At 42.3% G+C, this 22,553-nt stretch overlaps 1 protein-coding gene across 5 annotated transcripts in view; it reads left to right on the top strand.

Annotated features, from left to right (window-relative positions):
* The window catches only part of LOC140203750 (uncharacterized), a 120,203-nt gene that overhangs the window by 29,151 nt on the left and 68,499 nt on the right, over positions 1-22,553 (top strand). For all 5 annotated transcript variants that reach the window (XM_072269794.1, XM_072269795.1, XM_072269798.1 and 2 more), the window contains exons 7-10: positions 9,041-9,495; positions 12,530-12,644; positions 15,105-15,490; positions 21,388-21,520. In XM_072269794.1, coding sequence (XP_072125895.1) covers positions 9,041-9,495; positions 12,530-12,644; positions 15,105-15,490; positions 21,388-21,520 — 1,089 coding nt within the window. The remainder of the gene's footprint in view (positions 1-9,040; positions 9,496-12,529; positions 12,645-15,104; positions 15,491-21,387; positions 21,521-22,553) is intronic.

The following is a 22,553-nucleotide window of genomic DNA, read 5'->3' on the forward strand; positions in this document are numbered from 1 at the left end:
GGTGATTTATTACTCAATGGAGAGTTATTAAATTAGGTCCTTGTTCAAGCCCCTCTTCTACTCTGTTCCATTGTAAATCCATACTGTCTGTGCCATGTTTAAATTATCTGGCATGAATTGTCACGGCTGCCCAGCAGCTGAGTGGTGAGGGTGGTTTGGATCTCTTGTGGATGAGTCCTTGTGAGCCGTTGGCCGTTTGCAACAGTATAGGATCACCTGCGATGCAAAACATCTCAAATCATCTCTGGATTAACCTATGACATAAGAGCAGAATTAGGCTGCTTGGCCCATCAAATCTGCTCTGCCATTCAATCATGGCTGATCCTTCTTTCCCCTCCTCAGCCCCACTCCCCAGCCTTCTCCCCATAATCTTTAATGCCGTGTCCATCAAAAAATATGAATCTCCGCCTTAAATGCACCCAACGACCTGGCCTCCCTCGCTGCATGTGGTAACAAGCTCCACAAATTCACCACTCTCTGGTTAAAAAAATTTCTCCACATCTCTGCTATAAATGGATGCCCCTCTGTCCTGAGGCTGTGCATTCTTGTCCTGGACTCCCCCGCCATGAGAAACATCCTTTCCACATCTACTTTGTTTAGGCATTTCAACATTTGAAGAATTTCAATGAGATCTCCCCTCATCCTTGTAAATTCCAGCGAGTACAGACCCAGAGCCATCAAATGTTCCTCGTATGATAACCCTTTCATTCCGAGAATCATCCTTGTGAACCTCCTCTGGACCCTCTCCAATGCCAGCTCATCTTTTCTTAGATGAGGAGCCCAAAACTGTTCATAATACTCAAGGCGAGGCCTCACCAGTGCCTTGTAAAAGCACAACATCACATCCGTGTTCTTGTATTCTAGATTTCTTGAATTGAATACTAATAGTGCATTTGCCTTCCTCACTACCAACTAATCTAAGTCCTTCTGCAACCTTACTCTTTCAGAACTCTAGGGTGCAGTTCATCTGGTCCGGGTGACTTGTGTACCCTTGGGTATTTCAGCTTCTTGAGTATCTTCTCTCTTGTAATAGTAACTGCATTCACTTCTCTTCCCTAACACCCTTCAACAACTGGCACACTGCTAGTGTCTTCCACCGTGAGGAATGATGCAAGATTCTCAGTTCATCTGTTATCTCTTTGGTTCCCGTAATTATTTAGAACCATAGAACCATAGAAACTACAGCACAGAAACAGGCCTTTTGGCCCTTCTTGGCTGTGCCGAACCATTTTCTGCCTAGTCCCACTGACCTGCACACGGACCATATCCTTCCATACACCTCCCATCCATGTATCTGTCCAATTTATTCTTAAATGTTAAAAAAGAACCCGCATTTACCACCTCGTCTGGCAGCTCATTCCATACTCCCACCACTCTCTGTGTGAAGAAGCCCCCCCAATGTTCCCTTTAAACTTTTCCCCCCTCACCCTTAACCCATGTCCTCTGGTTTTTTTCTCCCCTTGCCTCAGTGGAAAAAGCCTGCTTGCATTCACTCTATCTATACCCATCATAATTTTATATACCTCTATCAAATCTCCCCTCATTCAGGGAATAAAGTCCTAACCTATTCAACCTTCCTCTGTAACTGAGTTTCTCAAGTCCCGGCAACATCCTTGTAAACCTTCTCTGCACTCTTTCAACCTTATTTATATCCTTCCTGTAATTTGGTGACCAAAACTGAACACAATACTCCAGATTCGGCCTCACCAATGCCTTATACAACCTCATCATAACATTCCAGCTCTTATACTCAATACTTTGATTAATAAAGGCCAATGTACCAAAAGCTCTCTTTACGACCCTATCTACCTGTGACGACACTTTTAAGGAATTTTGTATCTGTATTCCCAGATCCCTCTGTTCCACTGCACTCCTCAGTGCCTTACCATTAACCCTGTATGTTCTACCTTGGTTTGTCCTTCCAACGTGCAATACCTCACCCTTGTCCGTATTAAACTCCATCTGCCATTTTTCAGCCCATTTTTCCAGCTGGTCCAAGTCCCTCTGCAGGCTCTGAAAACCTTCCTCACTGTCTACTACACCTCCAATCTTTGTATCATCAGCAAACTTGCTGATCCAATTTACCACATTATCATCCAGATCATTGATATAGATGACAAATAACAATGGACCCAGCACTGATCCCTGTGGCACACCACTAGTCACAGGCCTCCACTCAGAGAAGCAATTCTCTACCACCACTCTCTGGCTTCTTCCATCGAGCCAATGTCTAATCCAATTTACCACCTCTCCGTGTATACCTAGCGACTGAATTTTCCTAACTAACCTCCCATGCAGGACCTTGTCAAAGGCCTTACTGAAGTTCATGTAGACAATATCTACTGCCTTCCCTTCATCCACTTTCCTGGTTACCTCCTCGAAAAACTCCAACAGATTGGTCAAACATGACCTACCACGCACAAAGCCATGTTGACTCTCCCTAATAAGCCCCTGTCTATCCAAATGCTTGTAGATTCTGTCTCTTAGTACTCCCTCCAATAACTTACCTACTACTGACGTTAAACTCACCGGCCTATAATTTCCCGGATTACTTTTCGATCCTTTTCTAAACAACGGAACAACATGAGCCACTCTCCAATCCTCCGGCACTTCACCTGTAGACAGCGACATTTTAAATATTTCTGCCAGGGCCCCCGCAATTTCAACACTAGCCTCCTTCAAGGTCCGAGGGAACACTCTGTCAGGTCCCGGCGATTTATCCACTTTAATTTTCCTCAAGACAGCAAGCACCTCCTCCTTTTCAATCTGTACAGTTTCCATGGTCTCACTACTTGATTCCCTCAATTCCATAGATTTCATGCCAGCTTCCTTAGTAAATACAGACGCAAAAAACCTATTTAAGATCTCCCCCATTTCCTTTGGTTCCGCACAAAGCCGACCACTCTGATCTTCAAGAGGACCAATTTTATCCCTTACAATCCTTTTGCTCTTAATATACTTGTAAAAGCTCTTTGGATTATCCTTCACTTTGACTGCCAAGGAAACCTCATGTCTTCTTTTAGCACTCCTGATTTCTTTCTTAAGTATTTTCTTGCACTTGTTATACTCCTCAAGCACCTGATTTATCCCCTTTTTCCTATACATTTCGTACAACTCCCTCTTCTTCTTTATCAGAGTTGCAATATCCCTTAAGAACCAAGGTTCCTTATTCCTATTCAATTTGCCTTTAATCCTGACAGGAACATACGAACTCTGCACTCTCAAAATTTCCCCCTTGAAGGCTTCCCACCTACCAATCACATCTTTGCCAGAGAACAACCTGTCCTAATCCACGCTTTTTAGATCCTTTCTCATTTCTTCAAATTTGACCTTCTTCCAGTTCAGAACCTCAACCCTAGGACCAGATCTATCCTTGTCCATGATCAAATTGAAACTAATGGTGTTATGATCACTGGAACCAAAGTGCTCCCCTACACAGACTTCTGTCACTTGCCCTAATTCGTTACCTAACAGGAGATCCAATATTGCATCCCCTCTAGTTGGTCCCTCTATATATTGATTTAGAAAACTTTCCTGAACACATTTTACAAACTCTAAACCATCTAGACCCCTAACAGTATGGGAGTCCCAATCAATGTATGGAAAATTAAAATCCCCTACCACCACAACTTTATGTTTCCTACAGTTGCCTGCTATCCCTCTGCAGATGTGCTCTTCCAAGTCTCGTTGACTTTTGGGTGGTCTGTAATACAATCCCACTAATGTGGCCATACCTTTCCTGTTTCTCAGCTCCACCCATAAGGACTCGGTAGACAAGCCCTCTAATCTGTCCTGCCTGAGCACTGCTGTAATATTTTCCCTAACGAGCAATGCTACTCCCCCACCTTTCATTCCTCTGCCTCGATCACATCTGAAACATCGGAACCCTGGAATACTAAGCTGCCAGTCCTGCCTCTCCTGTAGCCAAGTTTCACTAATTGCTACAACATCATAATTCCACGTGTCAATCCACGCCCTCAACTCATCCACCTTCCCCGCAATACTCCTAGCATTGAAATATATACACCTCAGAAGATTTTTACCACCACTCACAACCTTTCTATCAGCAGATTTGCTTAAACTTTCAACATCATTTATTTTCACCCCAGCCACACTGTCAGCTCTGGCACTCTGGTTCCCATCCCCCTGCAAATCTAGTTTAAAGCCTCCCCAATAGCACTAACAAACCTCCCTGAAAGGATATTAGTCCCCCTGTGGTTCAAGTGTAACCCGTCTCTCTTGTACAGGTCCCATCTGCCCCAGAAGAGGTCCCAATGATCCTGAAATCTGAAACCCTTTCCCCTACACTTGTTCCTCCTCCAGAGCATTCTATTCCTACCCTCACTGGCATCTAACACAGGTAGCAATCCTGAGATTACCACCCTTGAGGTCCTGCTTTTCAGCTTCCTACCAAGTTCTCTATACTCACTGTCCAGGACCTCCTCACTTTTCCTTGCTATGTCATTGGTACCGATGTGCACCACGACATCTGGCTGGTCACCCTCCCACTTCAGAATGTCATGCAATCAATCAGAGACATCCTTGACCCTGGCACCTGGGAGGCAACAAACCATCCTGGATTCTCTGTCACGACCACAGAACCTACTATCTGCACCTCTAACTATCGAGTCCCCTATCACTACCGCTCTCCTCTTTCTCCCCCCTCCCTTCTGCACTGCAGAGCCAGACTCAGTCCCAGGTAAGTCATCCCCCACAACAGTATCCAATGCGGTATACTTGCTGCTGAGGGGAATGGCCACAGGGGAACCCTGCTCTGCCTGCCCTTTCCTCTTCCCTCGCCTGACAGTGACCCAATTTCCTGTCCTCTGCTCCTTTGGCGTAACTACCTCCCTGTAGCTACGATCTATAATCTCCTCATTCTCCTGAATGATCCGCAGGTCATCCAGCTCCTGCTCCAGTTCCCTAACGCGGTTTGTCAGGAGCTGCAGCTGGATGCACTTCTTGCAGGTGTTGTTGTCAGGGGCACCGGAGGGCTCCCTGACTTCCCACATCCTGCAAGAGGAGCATTCCAACATACTGCCTGGCATTCTCTCTACTCTAAAGAATCTGAACAAAAAACTTACCAGAACCTACCCTGGCCTCTGCCTGTTCTCGCCGAAGCCTGTTTAAGCCAAAGCCATCCCACTCTGACGACGGCTGCTGTATATGGTGGTCTGCTTTTTAAACCTTTGCGCGCTACGTCACACGCCTGCGCAGTGCAGACCCTTCTCCCTGAGCAGTGTTTTAAAAAAAAACGACTTTTTCAACCCGATTTCTTCACTCCTTCTCAGCTGCTTGCTTCGATTGAAACAAGAACCGTTGAAAATTTCTCTTTTTAAACCTTGACGCGCTACGTCACGCGCCTGCGCAGTGCAGACCCTTCTCCCCGAGCAGTATTTTAAAAAAAAAATGACTCTTTCAACCCGATTTCTTCACTCCTTCTCAGCTGCTTGCTTCGACTATTTCTCCTGTCTTATTTTCTACCGTTCCTATATCCATTCTCCTTTCTATTTTATTTTACTGTTTGAAAAAGTTTTTAAACACTTTGCTAGCTTGCTTTGAATTGTTTTTTAGTTGCTATCCAGGGTATTAAAAGCTTCCCAATCCTCTATTGTTCCACTAATTTTTGTTTTGTTGTATGCCCTGTCTTTTTTTTACATTAGCTTTGACTTGCCTTGTCAACCACAGTTGTGCTATTTTGCCATTTGAATATTTCTTTGTTTTTTGAATACATCCATCCTGCACCTTCCTTGTTGTTTCCAGAAACTCACGCCATTGCTGCTCTGCTGTCATCCCTGCCAGCATCTCCTTCGAATTTACTTTACTCTACTGAAATACTGCTACATCAGACTTTACTTTCTCCCTATCAAATTTCAAGTTGAACTCAAAACATATTGTGATATCTGCCTCCATACTTTTACTTTAAGCTCCCTAATCACCTCCGCTTCATTACATAACACCCAATCCAGTATAGCTGATACCCTTGTAGACTCAAGGAGAAACTGTTCTAAAAAGCCATCTCATAGGCATTCAACAAATTCACTTTTATTCACTTTCTTGAGATCCATTACTAACCTGATTTTCCCAATTGACCTGCATGTTAAAATCTCTCCTGACTTGTGAGGTTGCCCTTTTGACATGCTTTTTCTATTTCGCTCTAATGTTTGGTTCACATCCTAGCTGCTGTTGGGAGGCCTGTATAGTACTACCATTGGGGTTCTTTTACCCTTGCAGTTTCTAAACTCAACCCACAAAGATTCAGCACCTTCCAATCCGATGTCACATCTTTCTACTGATTTGATACCATTCTTGACAGCAGAGCTACGCCACCCTCTCTGCCCACCTTCCTATCCCTCCGATACAACGTGTAACCTTGGATAATCAGCTCCCAACTACAATATCCTTCAGCCATGATTCGGTGATAGTCACATCTTTCCTGACAATCTGTGAAAGTGCAACAAGATCGTCCACCTTATTTCTTATACTGTGCATTGAGCTATAACATTCTAGTACTGTATTTGCTACCCTTTTTGACTCTGCATCCCTAATGCACTGATGCCCACCCTGCTGGCTGCAATTGTCTCCTATCATCTGCCTGCCCTTCCTAACAGTCTGACTGCATGATATCTTTGCTTTTTTTTTAACCATCTATCCTATCCTGACTGCCTTCTCTCTTGTTCCCACCCCACTGCTAAATCAGTTCAAACCCTCCCCAACAGCTCTAACAAACCTGCCCATAAGAATGTCGGTCCCCCTTGAGTTTAGGTGGAACCCATCACTTTTCTATGGGTCGTACCTCCCCCAGAAGAGATCCTAATGCTCCAAGAAGCTGAAGGCCTACGCCCTGCACCAGCTTCTCTGCCACGCATTAATCTGCCAAGGGCTGCTCTCAAAGGCGAATGGCACAAACAGCAATCCAGAAATTACTACCCTGGAGGTCCTGCCTCTCAGCTTTCAAAGGTACATTTAATGTCAGAGAAATGTGTACAATATACATCTGAAATGCTGTGGACACGATCCGAGACTCCCTGATGCTGGCATCTGGGAGGCAACATACCATTCAGGTGTCCTGTTCATGTCCTGGAGTCTCCTGTCCCCCTTAGTTGAGGCCCAGGTTATCAGTCCTAGTCAAGAGCTGTTGTTCCCTTTTGCACCATGTGGCGCATTGGGCGGCATTTTTGCCACTTCCTTAGCATTTGTCTGTTCTTGATGAGTCCGAGTTGCTTGCTCAACACTCAACCCGGCAGGGATGGAAAGCGTGGAAGAAGCCGGCCAGAATCAAGCCCAGGACCATTTGACTCGCAGTTCAGTGCTAATGCCACTACACCACTGGCCAGCAACTAGTCAGTTGTCCACAATGTAAAGTACCTGAACGGCCACAACAGCTTCAGTATCAATCAGATCAGCGTCTCTTTGACTGGACTACAGATTGGTGAGCACAGAAGCAAAGCATGATTGAGGGTGGATTCAAGTTAACAGCGGAGTTTTTCATTACCTTGCCTAGAGTTGACAGAATAGAGAGCTTAGCTAGGAGTTCATTGTCAATGCAACAGATTGACATTTTCAACAGTACATGAGTTGAGACTGGTGAAGAGTGTAGCTGTGAACTTAAATGTTATTGATGATGCAAGTTTATGGTCAGGTTTGAAATTCATTTGGGGATTGAAGATGATACCACGTTTGTGATCAGTTCTGGAAAGTTGCTTAGAAGGAAATTGGAGTCAGTAATGATGGATTTTATTGGTCATCAGTTCATTATTTTCAATTGTGTGATTACTGCTTATCAGGTTTTGGACTCTATGGCAGGGGTTCCCAACCTGGGGTCCACAGACTCCTCATTCATAGTAGGGGGTCCATGGCATAAACAGGGTTGGGAATCGCAGTCAATGATTTGTTAAATAAGAATTGAGTGGACATGAGCCCTGCTGGATGTCAGTGAGAGATGTAGGAGGAGGGGGCTTTTGATTTAAACCGGCATTTATTTTTAAAAAAAGGATCAGAGGAACAATTCCAATTAGAAGATAGGGGTGACGCGGGAGTGTAGCAGTTAGCACAATGCTTTTACAACTTGGAGTGTTTCGGAGTTCAATTCCGGCGCTGTCTGGAAAGAGTTTGCACGTTCTCCCCTGGGTGCTCCAGTTTCCCCCCACAGTCCAAAGACATGCCAGTTATTAGGTTAATTGGTCATTATAAATTCTCCAGTGATTAGTCTGACGTTAAATAGGGATTCTGGGCAGTGTGGCTCATTGACCCAGAAGGGCCTATTCTGCACTGTATCCCTAAATAAATGGCAGGCAGCCGTCGATCCCAGGCAATCATGAGTTTGCGCTTCTGGCAGACTCTCCAGGGCGCGAGCGTGGGTAGGAAGATTTGAAGAATCGGCTGTTGCCCCTGTAGTGGATTCCCTCTCTCCACATCACTGATGTAGTCCAAGGGAAGGGCAAGCGCCGATACAGCTTGGCACCAGAGTCATCGCAGAGGTTACCGGAGTGAAGTTGTAAACAACATCAAATTGCCTTAGGGACCCTGGCTCCAGATGTCTTGGTCTGGGTTTCCCATGGGTGGGTATGGCTGCTCGGCAGTGGAGGTTTAAAATCAGAGTTTTCCTTCCACTAGGTGGGCTGCCATCCAAGGCTGACGTGCCCCACAACCTGAAGCAACTGGTTTAGAGGCGCCAGTGGTCTGCCTTTGCCCCCTCTCGTCAGTAGAAACAGTTCACCGGGCCGAGTAGCTAAGCTGCATGTGAAGGCCGAGAGTTCGACTTGGTTGTTAGAGTCGCACGCCATTTGGAGCACTTTATAGGTAGTGGGAGCTTATCCCCACTACCACCCCCGGCTATGACAACCTTAGGAACCAGAAATAAATAAATAAAGCATGTGAACTTACCCTTTATTTTCTCTGAGCTAAGTTTGAATTGGGAAAAGTTTGTAGCTTGCTGATCAGATGAGTTGATTTTTGTGCAAGTTGAATGAATATAATGCAATATCTTAGTAACTTTGTTTCTCTCAAATTGGTAGTTATTTGTTCTCCCTTTTAATAGGTGCCACCACTACAGTTCTTAAAAATAGATCAGCATTTGTTAGCGATCTGCTGGATGAATATTTAGAGAAAGAAGGAAAGATTATCGAGCAGCAATCTCTACTGTACGACTATGATATGCCTGAAATTGGTTGTGGTACTCCTAACCTGTTCGATTCACCATGCAATATTCAACAAAACACTAGCATCCATTCACCTGACTTTGTTGTGCCCCCAAAAATTAAATCTTCACCATTGGATATGTCACCTGTCTTGGAGAAACACTTCAGCGTTACAAACAAAGGGATATTTATCAGAGATATTCAAAGCAACAGCATGAATAGGAAGGCAAGGAGGAGAAAGCAGAACAGCAATTCTGCGACTAAAAGGTCGAAACTATCCACTAAATATAAGAATGCTTCGCGATTATCGAATAAAAGTAGCCAGACTGGATTTCATGCTACATCCCAACAAAAGGTGAGCAATTTAATCATGACTTTCTTTGTAATTTTTGATGAATCTTGTTCACCAGGTAAAGGGGCTTAGAGAAACAAATAAATTTCTTCAGTACGCTCCTAACAGTATTGGATGGATCATCTTCTCGTGCACCAATGCAAAAAGGATAAACTATAACCCTGGCAACATAGATAATCACATTATCATTTTTAATTTGGATATGCATTTGCCTTGGCTGGAGTTAATGATCTCCAGGAAGGTAATTTCACAGGGACTTTGTTTCCTTTTTAAAGTTGTTAGATTAGTACGCAGCCTACTTATTGTAAGACAATCATGGGAGACTAAACTGTATGGAATGGGAAGCTGGCCCTTTCTTCTGTAGCTTTAGTAAAGAGGCATTCCATGTGTAAATGAAAAATGTATTGTTCTGAGCCTTGTATAAAATGGTGTATGTGTGTATATGATTTTGTACTTTACTTTTATATGTATATTAGAAACAAAATTAGTTTGGCCACTTATGTTTGCTCCACTCTTCAGTCAGATCATATCTGCTCTTTTGCCCTCATGCTATCCTTCACTAATCCCATTTGGTTTAATTCCAGCAAGGCGTTTGGACATTCTCCCCGTGACTACATGGGTTTCCTCTGAGTGCTCCAGTTTCCACCCACAGTACAAAGACGTACTGTTTAGTAGGTTAATTGGTCCTTGTAAAGTTGTGCTGTAATTAGGCTAGGCTTAAATACAGTTGGGGTGCTAGGTAGCTCGTTGTCTTAGAAAGGCCTGTTCTGTATTGCATCTTTGAACAAATAACTAAATGCTGAGTCACAGGCAAGAGTATAACTTATGGGCTTGGACAACATCCTGGAATTAATGATAGGATCTGTACCACAGAACTGGCTGCTGCTGTGCCTAAGCTGTTCTAATACAACTGCTACACTGGCATTGATTGCATTGTGGCCATACGAAAGTAGATCGAGGGGCAGATAGTGTTGAAGCAGGGAGCTTCAACACTACCTGACAGGTTCGGAGAATGGGCAAAGAAGTGGCAGATGGAACACCGTGTCGGGAAGTGTACGGTCCTGCACTTTGGTAGAAGAAATAAAGATGTAAACTGATTTTTGAATTTTCTATCTGCTTAGAAAATAGAGATGTAAAGGGACTGGGAGTCCTTGTGCAGGATTCTAAAGGTTAACTTGCAGGTAGAGTGGATGGTGAGGAAGGCATAGCAGTCATTTCAAGAGGACTGGAATATGAAAGCAAAAATGTAATGCTGAGAGGCATTGGTCAGAATGCACTTGGGAGTATTGTGAGCAGTTTTGGGCCCCTTATCTAAGAAAAGATATGCAGGCATTGGAAAGGGTCCAGAGGAGGTTCATGAGAATGATTCTGGGAATGAAAGGGTATGAACAGCATTTGATGACTCTGGGCCTGTACCTGCTGGAATTTAGAGAATGAGGGAGGATCTCATTGAAACCTATCGAATATTGAAAAACTTAGAGAGAGTGGACATGGAGAGGATGTTTCCTATAGATAGATAGATAGATATACTTTATTGATCCCGAGGGAAATTGGGTCTAGATCCAGTGGGAGAGTCTAGATCCAGAGGGCACAGCCTCAGAATAGAAGGATTTCCATTTAGAACAGAAATGAGGAATTCCTTTAGCCAAAGGGTAATGATTCTGTGGAATTCATTGTCACTGATGGCTGTGCTGGCCTACTCATTAGGTATATTTAAGGCGGAGGTTGATGGGTTATGGGGAGAGGGCAGTCAAATGGGGTTGAGAGGGATAATAAATCCACCATGATGTTAACGTGGAGCATTCTTGATGGGCAAATGGCTTAATTCTGCTCTTATGTTTTATGGTCTCATGGGCTTTACCTGACGGCAGGAAGTCGAAAGAAAACAAGGCAAATCAGTCTGGTCACTTAACTTTCTATAAAATCTAAGGGTGGAATGAGACCATTTGGTTCATCAAGTCTGCTCCACCATTCCATCGTGGCTGATTTATTATCCCTCTCAATCCCATTCTCTTGCATTCTCCTTGTATCCTTGATATCCTTATTAATCAAGAACTGATCAACCTCAACTTTAAATGTAGCCAATGACCTGGCCTACACAATATGATAGAAGGTATTCTCTAACCTACTGTCAAGCGACAGATACTCTCAAGTGCTTATTTTGGGTTTTAACCTGCACTGCTTGGACCTAGATCTTCCTGCTGGTTTGATTAAAACATGGATTGAGAAGTTAAACTTCAGAGGCAATGTTTAAAATGTGACATTGAGTGGTCGTGACATTTGGGGAATTGGTTTGGGGGTTTTCTGCACTAGCTGAGGTCAAGCTTGGTACAAAGGTAGTTGAGGCATTGGTACAGTTCCTCAGATCATAGTCCTCTACTCAACCTTCAGCTATCCATCAGTGAATTCTCTTCCATTATTAGGCTAAAGTGGGGATTGTTTTCTGTTTGCATGTCCTTACTATTGAATTAGTATTTGCTCATTTGGAGCTTGATTTGGACAATATTTAAGTTAAGACTTCTCAATTAATGTGTGTTATCAGACAGCCTATCTCCTTCAAATAAGTAGAACTACTCCTTGCCATTGAAAGTTACGAGTCCTGACAGTGATGGAAAACCCTGTTGTCCCATTAGCAAAGCTCCATAAGACCATCAGAGTTTGGATGTTCTCTGGTGCTTGATGTTCTCTTTAGAACGCCCCCCCCCCCATCCCCCGCTCTGTTCCTAAAGCCTTTTCACTGTGGGTTTGGAGTGGGGAAATCACTCCAGCTGTGACAGCTGGTTAGTGATTTTGAGAAACTAGCCTTTAAATGAAACATCATAACTTCCTATGTCAGTAGAATGAAATGCTGTCCACTTTCCTACATGGTTGCTGCTTTGACAAGCCTCTTTCAGGAGTTAACAGGTCAGCCCACCTGACAGGTATCCAACCCAACACTAAGCATTCTCTACTCATTGTACCTACAGTCTGTCCTGTAGCCATTGGCCACATCTTTCCTCCTGAACTATAATTCGTGTACTGTGTTTTTATATTTTAGAAAAAATTGAAAACAAGTTCTACGAACCTTAAGGTTGTGCGTGTGGCATCAGGTTCTAAAGGTGGAAAGAAATCTGGTGGTTCAGGAAGTCATAATGAAGCAGTGTACATTTCAGGTGAGATGGTGAAAGAAGACCTACAAAATGGAAGGTATCATAGACCTCATACAGCATCTTAGTAATGCTTTTAAATGAGTATTTAAGTGAAAATCTCTCTATATCATGAAAAATATAAGCTATTTATTTCCACACAAATTGAATTTGTATTTGCTGAAAGCTTGGACTGATAAGGTTGAAGATTCTCATATACCTAAATTGGAGGTGAGCCTTACTAATGATAAAGGGATTTAAAAAATCTCACATTTGGATCCTGCTCATCATTTGCATTGGCTATTACTCAGATAAATCTTACTTCTAAACAATACTCATCATTTGATATTGGAATATTAATTTGCATAGATAATTGGACTTATCTCTATAGTCTCAAAAAAACTCTGAAATGCTTCCTCTTAATTTCAAAATTTAACTTCCTCTTAACCTTTCACACTAAGGCAGTTCTAGTTAATATAACTGGGAAGTAAAAAGCTTTAACCTATTTTTTTTAAACTTCTGTGATCTGTGTACATCACTGCTTGTCAATTTTCTGCTATTAGGATGGTAAAATCATCATCCTAATTTTGTTTCAATATTTCACACCTTAGGCCCTCATTTGAGGAACCTTCTAGAATATCCTTCCTCATTCCTGCAATAACAAACTCATTGATTGCAATAGCAAACACAAGATTCTGCAGGTGCTGGAAATCCAAAGCAACACACACAAAATGTTGGAGGGGCTCAGCAGGTTAGGCAGCATCTATGGAGGGAAATAAACAGATGACATTTCAGATTGAGACCCTTCTTCAGGACTGGAAAGAAAGGGGGCCAGATTACAAAGGTAGATGGTGGAGGGGAGGGAGGACTAGCTAAAAGGAGATGAGTGAACCCAGGTTGGTGGGAAAGGAGGAATCTGATAGGGGAGTTGACCATGCAAGAAAGGGAAGGGGGGCACTGGGGGAGGTGAAGAGAAGAGGGAAGGAGGAGAGAAAGACAATTACTGGAAGAGAAATCAGTGTTCATACCATCAGGTTGGAGGGTTTTGATCCTCTACCTTGAGTGGCCTTGTCACGGCAAAAGAGGAGGCTATGTGCTGACTTGTTGGAATAGGAATGGGGATAGGATTTAAAATGCCACTGGGAAATTCCACTTTTGGCAGATTATCCTGAATTGCAATACTGCCGCTTTAGTATTATCCTCCCCTCCATTTCCTTTGCTGTTATGCCTGAATATTTCTATAGTCTAGAATGTTGATTTACAAGTCCTTCCCTGCCTTCAATCACATCTGTGATAGTGACATTAAGCATGAATCTGGGCTCTAGATTTTCATAAGCAAGATGTACAGCACTTCATATTGAGCACATGAGCAACCTATTTGAGAGCCAGGTTTTATTAAGACAGTCTTTCTGACTCATTTGGTTTTTTTAAAAAAAAATATGCAGAGACATGAAAATCTTAATTCCCTCTTATAGTGTTAGTCAACTTGTCTTACTCTGTGTGGATGTTAAACTTGATGCAAAGCTCTGCATCAATTGTCTTCTTCAGTGCTATACCTTCATTGCTAATTTAGCTAAATAAATGCTACCTTGAGATACATTTTCTTGCAAGCTTTCAAAGTAGAACAGAGAAAAACAGTAGTTTTTCATTAATTATATTGTATTTCTCTGTTCTACTGTGAATGACTAAGAAAATGAATTCAAGGTAGTATATAGTGACATGTATGTACTTTGATAAATTTTCTTTGGATTATAGATTGCCATGCAGTACGTCTCTAGGTTACAACAGCACCTCTTTCCTGCAAACAGTTCACAAGTTGGAAATTAACAGCAACAGCTGCGACAGGAGAGCAAACAGGCACGGGAGAAGTGGCCCCACTGACTGGGATAATGAATTTGTTCAGTTCTTGCAGCACTGCTCAGCTTGACCAAGCTCCTGATAGTTCGGGGGAGTTTGGGAGGTGCTGCTAACAAGTCAAGCATTTATAACCTGGCGAGACCTGTACATTAAATATCTATAATATTTATGTGACTGAGTTTCTTTAAATCTAAGCATGTCCCAATCACTAATCTTTTACTGACAAGAGGGTGAAAGGTTATTGCTTTGATGTCAATGCTCTTGAGCTGTTCTGACCGATGGCAATTTTTTTTTATGTTCATCTTCTTTATACTAGCTCACTCATTCCATGCATGCTTTCCTCACCAATTCGGAAAACTTCTACCTCCTTTGAGGCTTCCTTCTGCTTTGTTTTCCGTCTATTGACGCTACTGAATGAAGGTAGCAGTTCATGACTAATCCACCACCTCACTGAAGGGCTGGTGGTTATTTCTGCCATTTTTGTTTTAACACTGTAAAGTATTTTGGCATAGATAAGGAGCCAATATAAAATTTTAATTCAGTTAATGTTACTTTTATTGCTATAATACACCCCTCACCAACTGCTAAATATTTTTTCCATTTTTATAAGCATTTTTTCCTCTTCAATAGATTATAAAAATGGTGAAGAGCTAGAAGAAAGATGTAAGCAGCTACCAGCGACAACAAACAGATCGTCTGACTCTAAAACTATTGAAATAATATCCTACTGTTCATGGAATGAGAGTCGTGTTAAAATTATTAAGCTGATTGCAGAGTGTGCTATGGCTAATAGACTTCCCTGTACACAGCGGCTAGACAAGTATGAAATCCATTTGGAGAAAAGAGAAGGCACTTCGCTGTTTTCCCCTAAAAAGTGTGTCGATTTAAGAGCAACCATCCAGAATTTCTCTGACTCTGAGGGCGTCTTTGACAAGCCAATGATGCAAACCATGGTGATCGAAGCCGTGGTTGGCAACTCTGCTTTTAAAGCAAAACTGAGTCATTTAATATCCAAGGTAAGAGCTTCGGTTTTTATACATTCCTTCCTGACAGAGATCAGTGGGATCTCTGTCATTTACGATGCTGTCTAAAAGAGTGCGGTGTTCCAACCTGAGTTAAAATTTAAGATGTCATGACTCCGAAGTTATTTAAGTAGGAGATTGTTCCCAGTGTTAGATTCTCTTGAGGCACAACATTTGTTATATTAACAAAGTTAGGATTGCTGAGTGTTTTAGATGTTGTGTGACTTTCATCAGTGGATGCGATTCAAGCTGGTGCAGATTAGGAATTATAGCATTTCGCTCTGAGTATTATTGCCTAGCCAACTATGCTCAGAGGCCATTTTAATAGATACCTCATGGTCTGCCACCTCAAGGTTTGATGTGTGTTCAGATGCTCTTCTGCACATCACTATTGTAACATGTGGTTATTTGAGTTACTGTTGCCTTCCTGTCAGATTGAACCAGTCTAGCCATTCTCAAAGTTCAAAAGTAAATTTGTTATCAAATAATATACATGCTGATATTCATTTTCTTGTGGGTGTACTCAGTAAATTCATAATAAATAATAATAAATCAATGAAAGACCATGCCAACTTGGGTGTTCAACCAGTATGCAAGGGACAACAAACTCAAAAATAAATAATAATAATAATAATAAATAAATAAGCAATAAATATGAAGAACATGAGATGAAGAGTCCTTGCAAGTGAGTCCATAGGTGTGCGAACAGTTCAGTGAGGTGTGTGGAGTTGTCTCCTTTGGTTCAAGGGCTTGATGGTTGAAGTGTAATAACTTCCTGAACCTGGTGGTGGGAGTCCTGAGGCTCCTTTACCGCCTTCTTGATGGCAGCAGCAAGAAGAGAGCGTGTCTTGGTTGATGGGGGATGCTGATGATGGATACAGCTTTTCTACAACAGTGTTTCATGCAGATGTGCTCAGTGGTGTGGAGGGCTTTACCTCTGATGGACTGGACCGTATCCACTTCTCTTTGTAGGATCTTCCATTCAAGGGCGTTGGTGTTTCCATACCAGTCTGTGATGCAGCCAGTCAATAAACTCCCCACTGCACATCTATAGAAGTTTGTCAAAGTTTTAGGTGTTGTGCAGAATCTTTGCAAACTACTCAGGAAGTAGAGGCATTGCTGTACTTTCTTCATAATTGCACTTCGAAATGATAACTCTGAGGAATTTAAAGTTGCTGACCCTCTCCTCCTCAGAGCCTTCGATGAGTACTAGCTCATGGACCTCTGATTTCCTCTTCCTGAAGTTGGTAATCAACTCCTTGGTCTTGCTGACATTAAGTAAAAGATTGTTGCTGTGGCACCACTCAGCCAGATTTGCACCCTCCCTCCTATCTGCTGCTTTGACTCCACTTTTTGATATGACCTATGACAGTGGTAATATCAACAAACCTGAATATGGTATTGGAGCTGTGCTTAGCCTCACATTCACAAGTATAAAGCGAGTAGAGTGGGGATCTAATTACCACTCTACTGGCTTTTGGTGCATCAGTGCTGATGGAGGTTGTGGAGGAGATGCTATTGCCAATGCTACTGACGGGGGTTTACAAGTGAGGACACTGAGGACTCAATTGCACAAGGAGCTGTTAAGGCCAAGATCTTGAAGCTTATCGATTAGTTTTGAAGGGATGATGGTACTGTATGCCAAGCTGTAGTTGATAAGCATCCTGATGTCTGCATCTTTGGTGTCCAGATATTTGGGTTGAGTGAAGAGGCAATGAGATGACATCTGCTGTGGACCTGTTGCTGTGATAGGCAAATTTGAGCGGATCCAAGTGGCTTTTCAGGCAAAGGTTGATGTTTCATCACCAACCTCTCAAAACACCTCTCCACTGTGGATGTAAGTGCTACTGGACAATAGTCATCGAGGCAGGTTACCACATTCTTTAAGCACCAGTGTAAGTGAAGTATTGTTGAAGCAGGTGAGTACCTCAGACTGCCAAAGTGAGTAGTTAAAAAATCTCAGTGAACACTCCAGCCAGTTGATCAGCACGGGTCTTAAGCACTCTGCCAGGTATCCTTTCTGGGCCGGATGCTTGTCCTGGGTTCGCCCTCCTGAAGGCTACTGGCATATCAGGCCTGGGAGACTGAAATCACAGGATCATTGTGGGCTGTGGGAGTTGGTGATCGTTCCTCCATGTTTTGACAGTCAAAGCGAGCACAGAAATTCTTCAGCTCATCTGGAAGTGAAACCCTGTTGTCATCCATGTCGCTTGATTTTGTTTTTAAGAGATAACAGCATTCAAGCCCTACTACAACTGTCGAGCATCCTTTGTTGATTCAAGTTTAGTCCAGCATCGCCACTTGGCCCATGAAATGGCTTTCTGGAGATTGTACCTGGACCTCTTATAACTTTCTTGGTTACCAGACATGAATCTGACCTTGCCCTCAGCAGATTGCGGATCTCATGGTTCTTCCAGGACATCTGGTTTGGGAAGACTGAATGATTTTGGGATACACTATTCTATAACTGTTTTAATAAAGTCTGTGAAAACCATGGTGTATTCATTCAGATCCATAGGTAAGTCCTTGAACACGGTCCAGTCCACCAACCCAAAGCAATCTCTCAGCCACCCTTCTGCCTCCTGCGACCACCTCAGTTGTCCAAATTTCTGGACCTTTGCTCTTTAATCTTGCTTGTATGCAGGTAGGAGAAGGATAGCCAAGTGATCAGATTTACTGAAATGTGGCCTGGGCATGGAACGGTAGGCATTTCTTACGACAGTGGCCTAGAATGCTGGGTCCTCTGGCGCTACAGGTTATGCTGATGGTGATTAGGCAAGGATTTCTTCAAACAAGCTTGGTTAAAGTCCCCATCTATGATTTGAAATGCATGGGGATGAACTGTTTCTTGTCTGGAGATGTTGACATGCATTTGATTAAAGTCGGCTGCAGGTAGTTTGTAAACTGTGGTCAGGATTATGGAAGAGAACTCCCTAGGTAAATAGAATGGATGTCATTTGACCATTAGCTGTTCAAGGTCAGGAGAACATGGGTTTGACAAAACCTCCATATCAGAACACAGCCAAGAGTTTATTGTGAAACAAATACCTCCTGCTTTTTCCTTTTCCGAATATAGCAGTTCAATCCATCATGTGAATCGACAAGCCTTAAAGACTGATCGTCATTTCTGGCTTGCTGGGAGTAAGCCATGTCATGATTACTCACAGATCATAACAATCTCTCATTTCCCTCTATAACAGCAATCTTGCCCTCGGGTCTTCAATTTTGTTCTCCTGCAGATGCACATTTGCTAACAAGATGCTGGGTAGAGGTGGGTCTCATTCCTCTGTTTCAGCCTGGCTTGGAGCATCCCCCACACTGCTTCGCTTTGTTCACTTAAAAGTGCTGTACCTGCTTTCTTGAGAGTTAAGTCTGCCAAGTCCTTCAGAAGATCGTGAAATCTGTAGTTTATTAAGGGAATTTAAAAGTGCATTGCTTAAAGGAAAATTACATGCTGCAGATTGCAGTGACAGGAATTCAAAGGAGATATATTTAGAAGTATCGTACATAGCCTGCAGAATGCTGCTGTGGTTCACTGGCACAATCTTTCCTCCTCTGACCTCTTATTAACAAGACATTCTTGTCCACAGAACTGCAGGATGTTTAATTTTTTTCACACAATTCTCTAGAGACTGTCATATGTGAAAATCCCAGGAGATCAACAGTTTTCTGAGATGCTCAAACCACCCTGTCTGGTTCCAGCAATCATTCCACAGTCAAAGTCACTTAAATCACATTTGTTCTCCATTTTGATGTTTGGTCTGAACAACAGCTGAACCTCTTGACCATATGTGCATATGCATTTGTGTATTGAGTTGCTGCCACATGATTGGATGGTTAAATATCTGCATTAAAGAACAGGTGGACCCAATAATGTGGCTGCTGAGTGTGTATTGTAGTTCCAAGGTATAACATGACATCTTCATTCAACAGTGGAGTGATTAGGTTTGGACTTGTCGCAGAATAATTCAGTGCTGATCTTGAGGAAACTTCAATTTTGATGACCTGACTTGAGTACAAATGTGTGTGCTATAAGAAAGTTTCATTGATGGCAAGATAGCAGGGACAGGGAGTGGGGTGGGTGGGCTGTGCAATTGGGTATGGTGGGGAAATGAGGAATTGTTCTCTTAAATCATCTGCTTCTTCACTGATTAGTGTTGTTCAGATGAATACGGCAGATACTGGTTAATTGAGCCGTCAGTTAGTCAGGGCAGCTGCCTATTTGGAGCATCTCTTAAAGAACAAAAAACTAACTGAGAAAATAGTCAGGATTTCTTCATTTATTTTGGGACACTATGCTGCTTAATTGGGGCAGGAGACTTGCTGTACAGTTTCTAACTAGTAGCAGTCGCGTGCACTTGCATGGATGACAGACTGCAATGTAATTAGAGTGAACAGTTTTTAAATTGTGTCAATTGCATGTGTTTGTGTTCAAAACAATGATTTTTGTCACTGGTAGTTGGTGAGAAATGAGCAGTAAGACAATTCACAAACAAGTTCTGCTGAAGGGTTTCGGCCTGAAATGTTGACTGTACTCTTCCTAGATGCTGCCTGGCCTACTAAGTGCCTCAAGCATAGTCATAGTCATACTTTATTGATCCCGGGGGAAATTGGTTTTGGTTACAGTTACACCATAATAATTAAATAGTAATAAAACCATAAATAATTAAATAGCAATATGTAAATATGTAAATTATGCCAGGAAATTATAAAATAAGTCCAGGATCAGCCTATTGGCTCAGGGTGTCTGACCCTCCAAGGGAGGAGTTGTAAAGTTTGATGGCCACAGGCAGGAATGACTTCCTATGACGCTCTGTGTTGCATCTCGGTGGAATGAGTCTCTGGCTGAATGTACTCCTGTGCCCACCCAGTACATTATGTAGTGGATGGGAGACATTGTCCAAGATGGCATGCAACTTAGACAGCACCCAAGTGGAGCATTTTGTGTGTCTTGCCGAGTAAGACAATTCAGAACTGATTTGCTCACCTCAGTTCAATCATTCGGGCTTGGAGGTGCCAGAAACTGCTGAGAATGAAAATGAAATGATTTCAGTACTTCAAGTTATACTAGGAAAGTATTGACATACCTTGAAGGTACTGAACTTCGAACTTTCAAAGTAAATATATTATCAAAGTACATGTACGTCACATATAAAACTCTGCGATTTGTTTTCTTGTGGGTGTTCTCAATAAATCCAAGAACCCAAACAGAGTCATTGAAAGATCTCACACCGCAGGGTGGACAAACAACCAATGAATGTTACAATGAAGGTGAAGATTTGGAAGATGCCATTGTTGATAGTATTGTGTGAAGCAGTCCATTATCTACACTAGGTGTCTGCTGATTTTGTTTATTCAGTCAAAAGGTGTGATGTGGATATATTCCTCTGTTGATAACTATTAGGAACTAATGCAGTCCTGAAGAAGGGTCTTGGCCCGAAACATCAACTGTTTAGTCGTTTGCATAGACGCTGCCAGATCTGCTGAGTTGCTCCAGCATTTTGTGTGTGTTGCTTTGGATTTCCACCATCTGCAGACTTCCTCGTGTTTACAGTTTTATAGTAGCGTTGGTAGTGTTCTTTTTTTTTCTTATGTAATTTAAATAAATTGTTAGTTAGTTTGCCATTTTTATATACCTTTTTATCTATTTCTATGAAAGTTTGGCTAACTGGGCCAAAATGTACTGATCCTGATGTATCCCAATTAACTGGAATTCATTGTGTTTATTTTGCATATTCAGCAGTTCATCCATAGCACATTTGGAACCTGTTCCCCAACTGTGGAGAAGTTTTTCGCTTCTATGTTTGTAATGTCTGCAGTATGGAAGAAAATTAATGTCTTTGCACAAAATTTGTGAAGTTTTTGTCTGTGATTTCTATATTGTGCTTTAGGCTTCCAAGAATGGTTCCAACCCACCACCTGTCAAACAGATCAGTTCGCCAGTCCATGTTGTAATGGATTTAGAAAAGATTGTATCGTCACCTGAAAAGTCCCAGAGTGGCACTACTACCGATAGACTGACTAGTAAGTAAAAGCTTATGGTAAACTATCTACATCTGAATACTTTCCATCCTTTTCTTTCATTACACTAATTTAAAGTTGTATGGTACCTTTTTAAAGCACAGTTGAAGACTCAAAACATCTCTGAATATAACATGTTAAAACTGACTCAATGAATACATTTGACCCTTTAAAGTCTGTCTTATATATTTGCATAAGTGTGTTCATTAGCATTCATGCTGCCTTATTAGTGAAGGTATCACTTTTACACAGTTGGCCACTTTATTAGGTACCTCCTGTACCTATAAAGTGGCCACTGTGTGCATGTTTGTGGTCATGTACTTTGCTAGAAATTTTCTAAATGGTGAGAAAGTTCAAAAATCTAAGGTGCAAAAGGGCTTGGGAGTCCTCATGTAAGATTCCCTAACTGTTCATTTGCAGATTGAGTTGGTTATGAGGAAAGCAAATGCAATATTAGTATTCATTTCCAGAGGACTAGATTATAAAAGCAAGTATGTAATGTTCAGCCATTATAAGCCACTGTGAGGCCTCACTTGGGGTATAGTGAGTAGTTTTCGGCCCCTTGTCTAAGAAACAATGTGCTGACTTTGGAGAGAGTTCAAAGAAGGTTCATGAACATTATTCCAGGATTGGAAGGCTTATCAAATGAGTATTTGGGCCTGTATTCACTGGAATTTAGAAAGGGGGAGGGGAGATCTCATTGAAACCTACCAAATGTTTAAAGGCCTAGACAGAATGAATGTGGAGAGGATGTTTCCTTTGGTGGGATGATCTATAAGACCAAAGGATGTAGCCTTAGAATAGAGGGGTGTCTTTTTAGACTGGAGTTGAGGAGAAATTTCTTGGCCAGACAGTGGTGAATTTGTGGAATTCTTTGCCACAGGCAGCTGTGAAGGCCAAGTCTTTGTGTATATTTAAGGCAGAGGTTGATAAATTTATGATTAGTCAGGGCGCGAAGGAATATGGGGAGAAGGGAGGAGGTTGGGGCTGAGAGGGAACTGATGAGCCATGATGAAATGGTGGAGCAGACTCTGGG

Source organism: Mobula birostris, chromosome 10, assembly GCF_030028105.1.
Source record: "Mobula birostris isolate sMobBir1 chromosome 10, sMobBir1.hap1, whole genome shotgun sequence".
In the NCBI taxonomy this organism is placed as follows: domain Eukaryota; kingdom Metazoa; phylum Chordata; class Chondrichthyes; order Myliobatiformes; family Myliobatidae; genus Mobula; species Mobula birostris.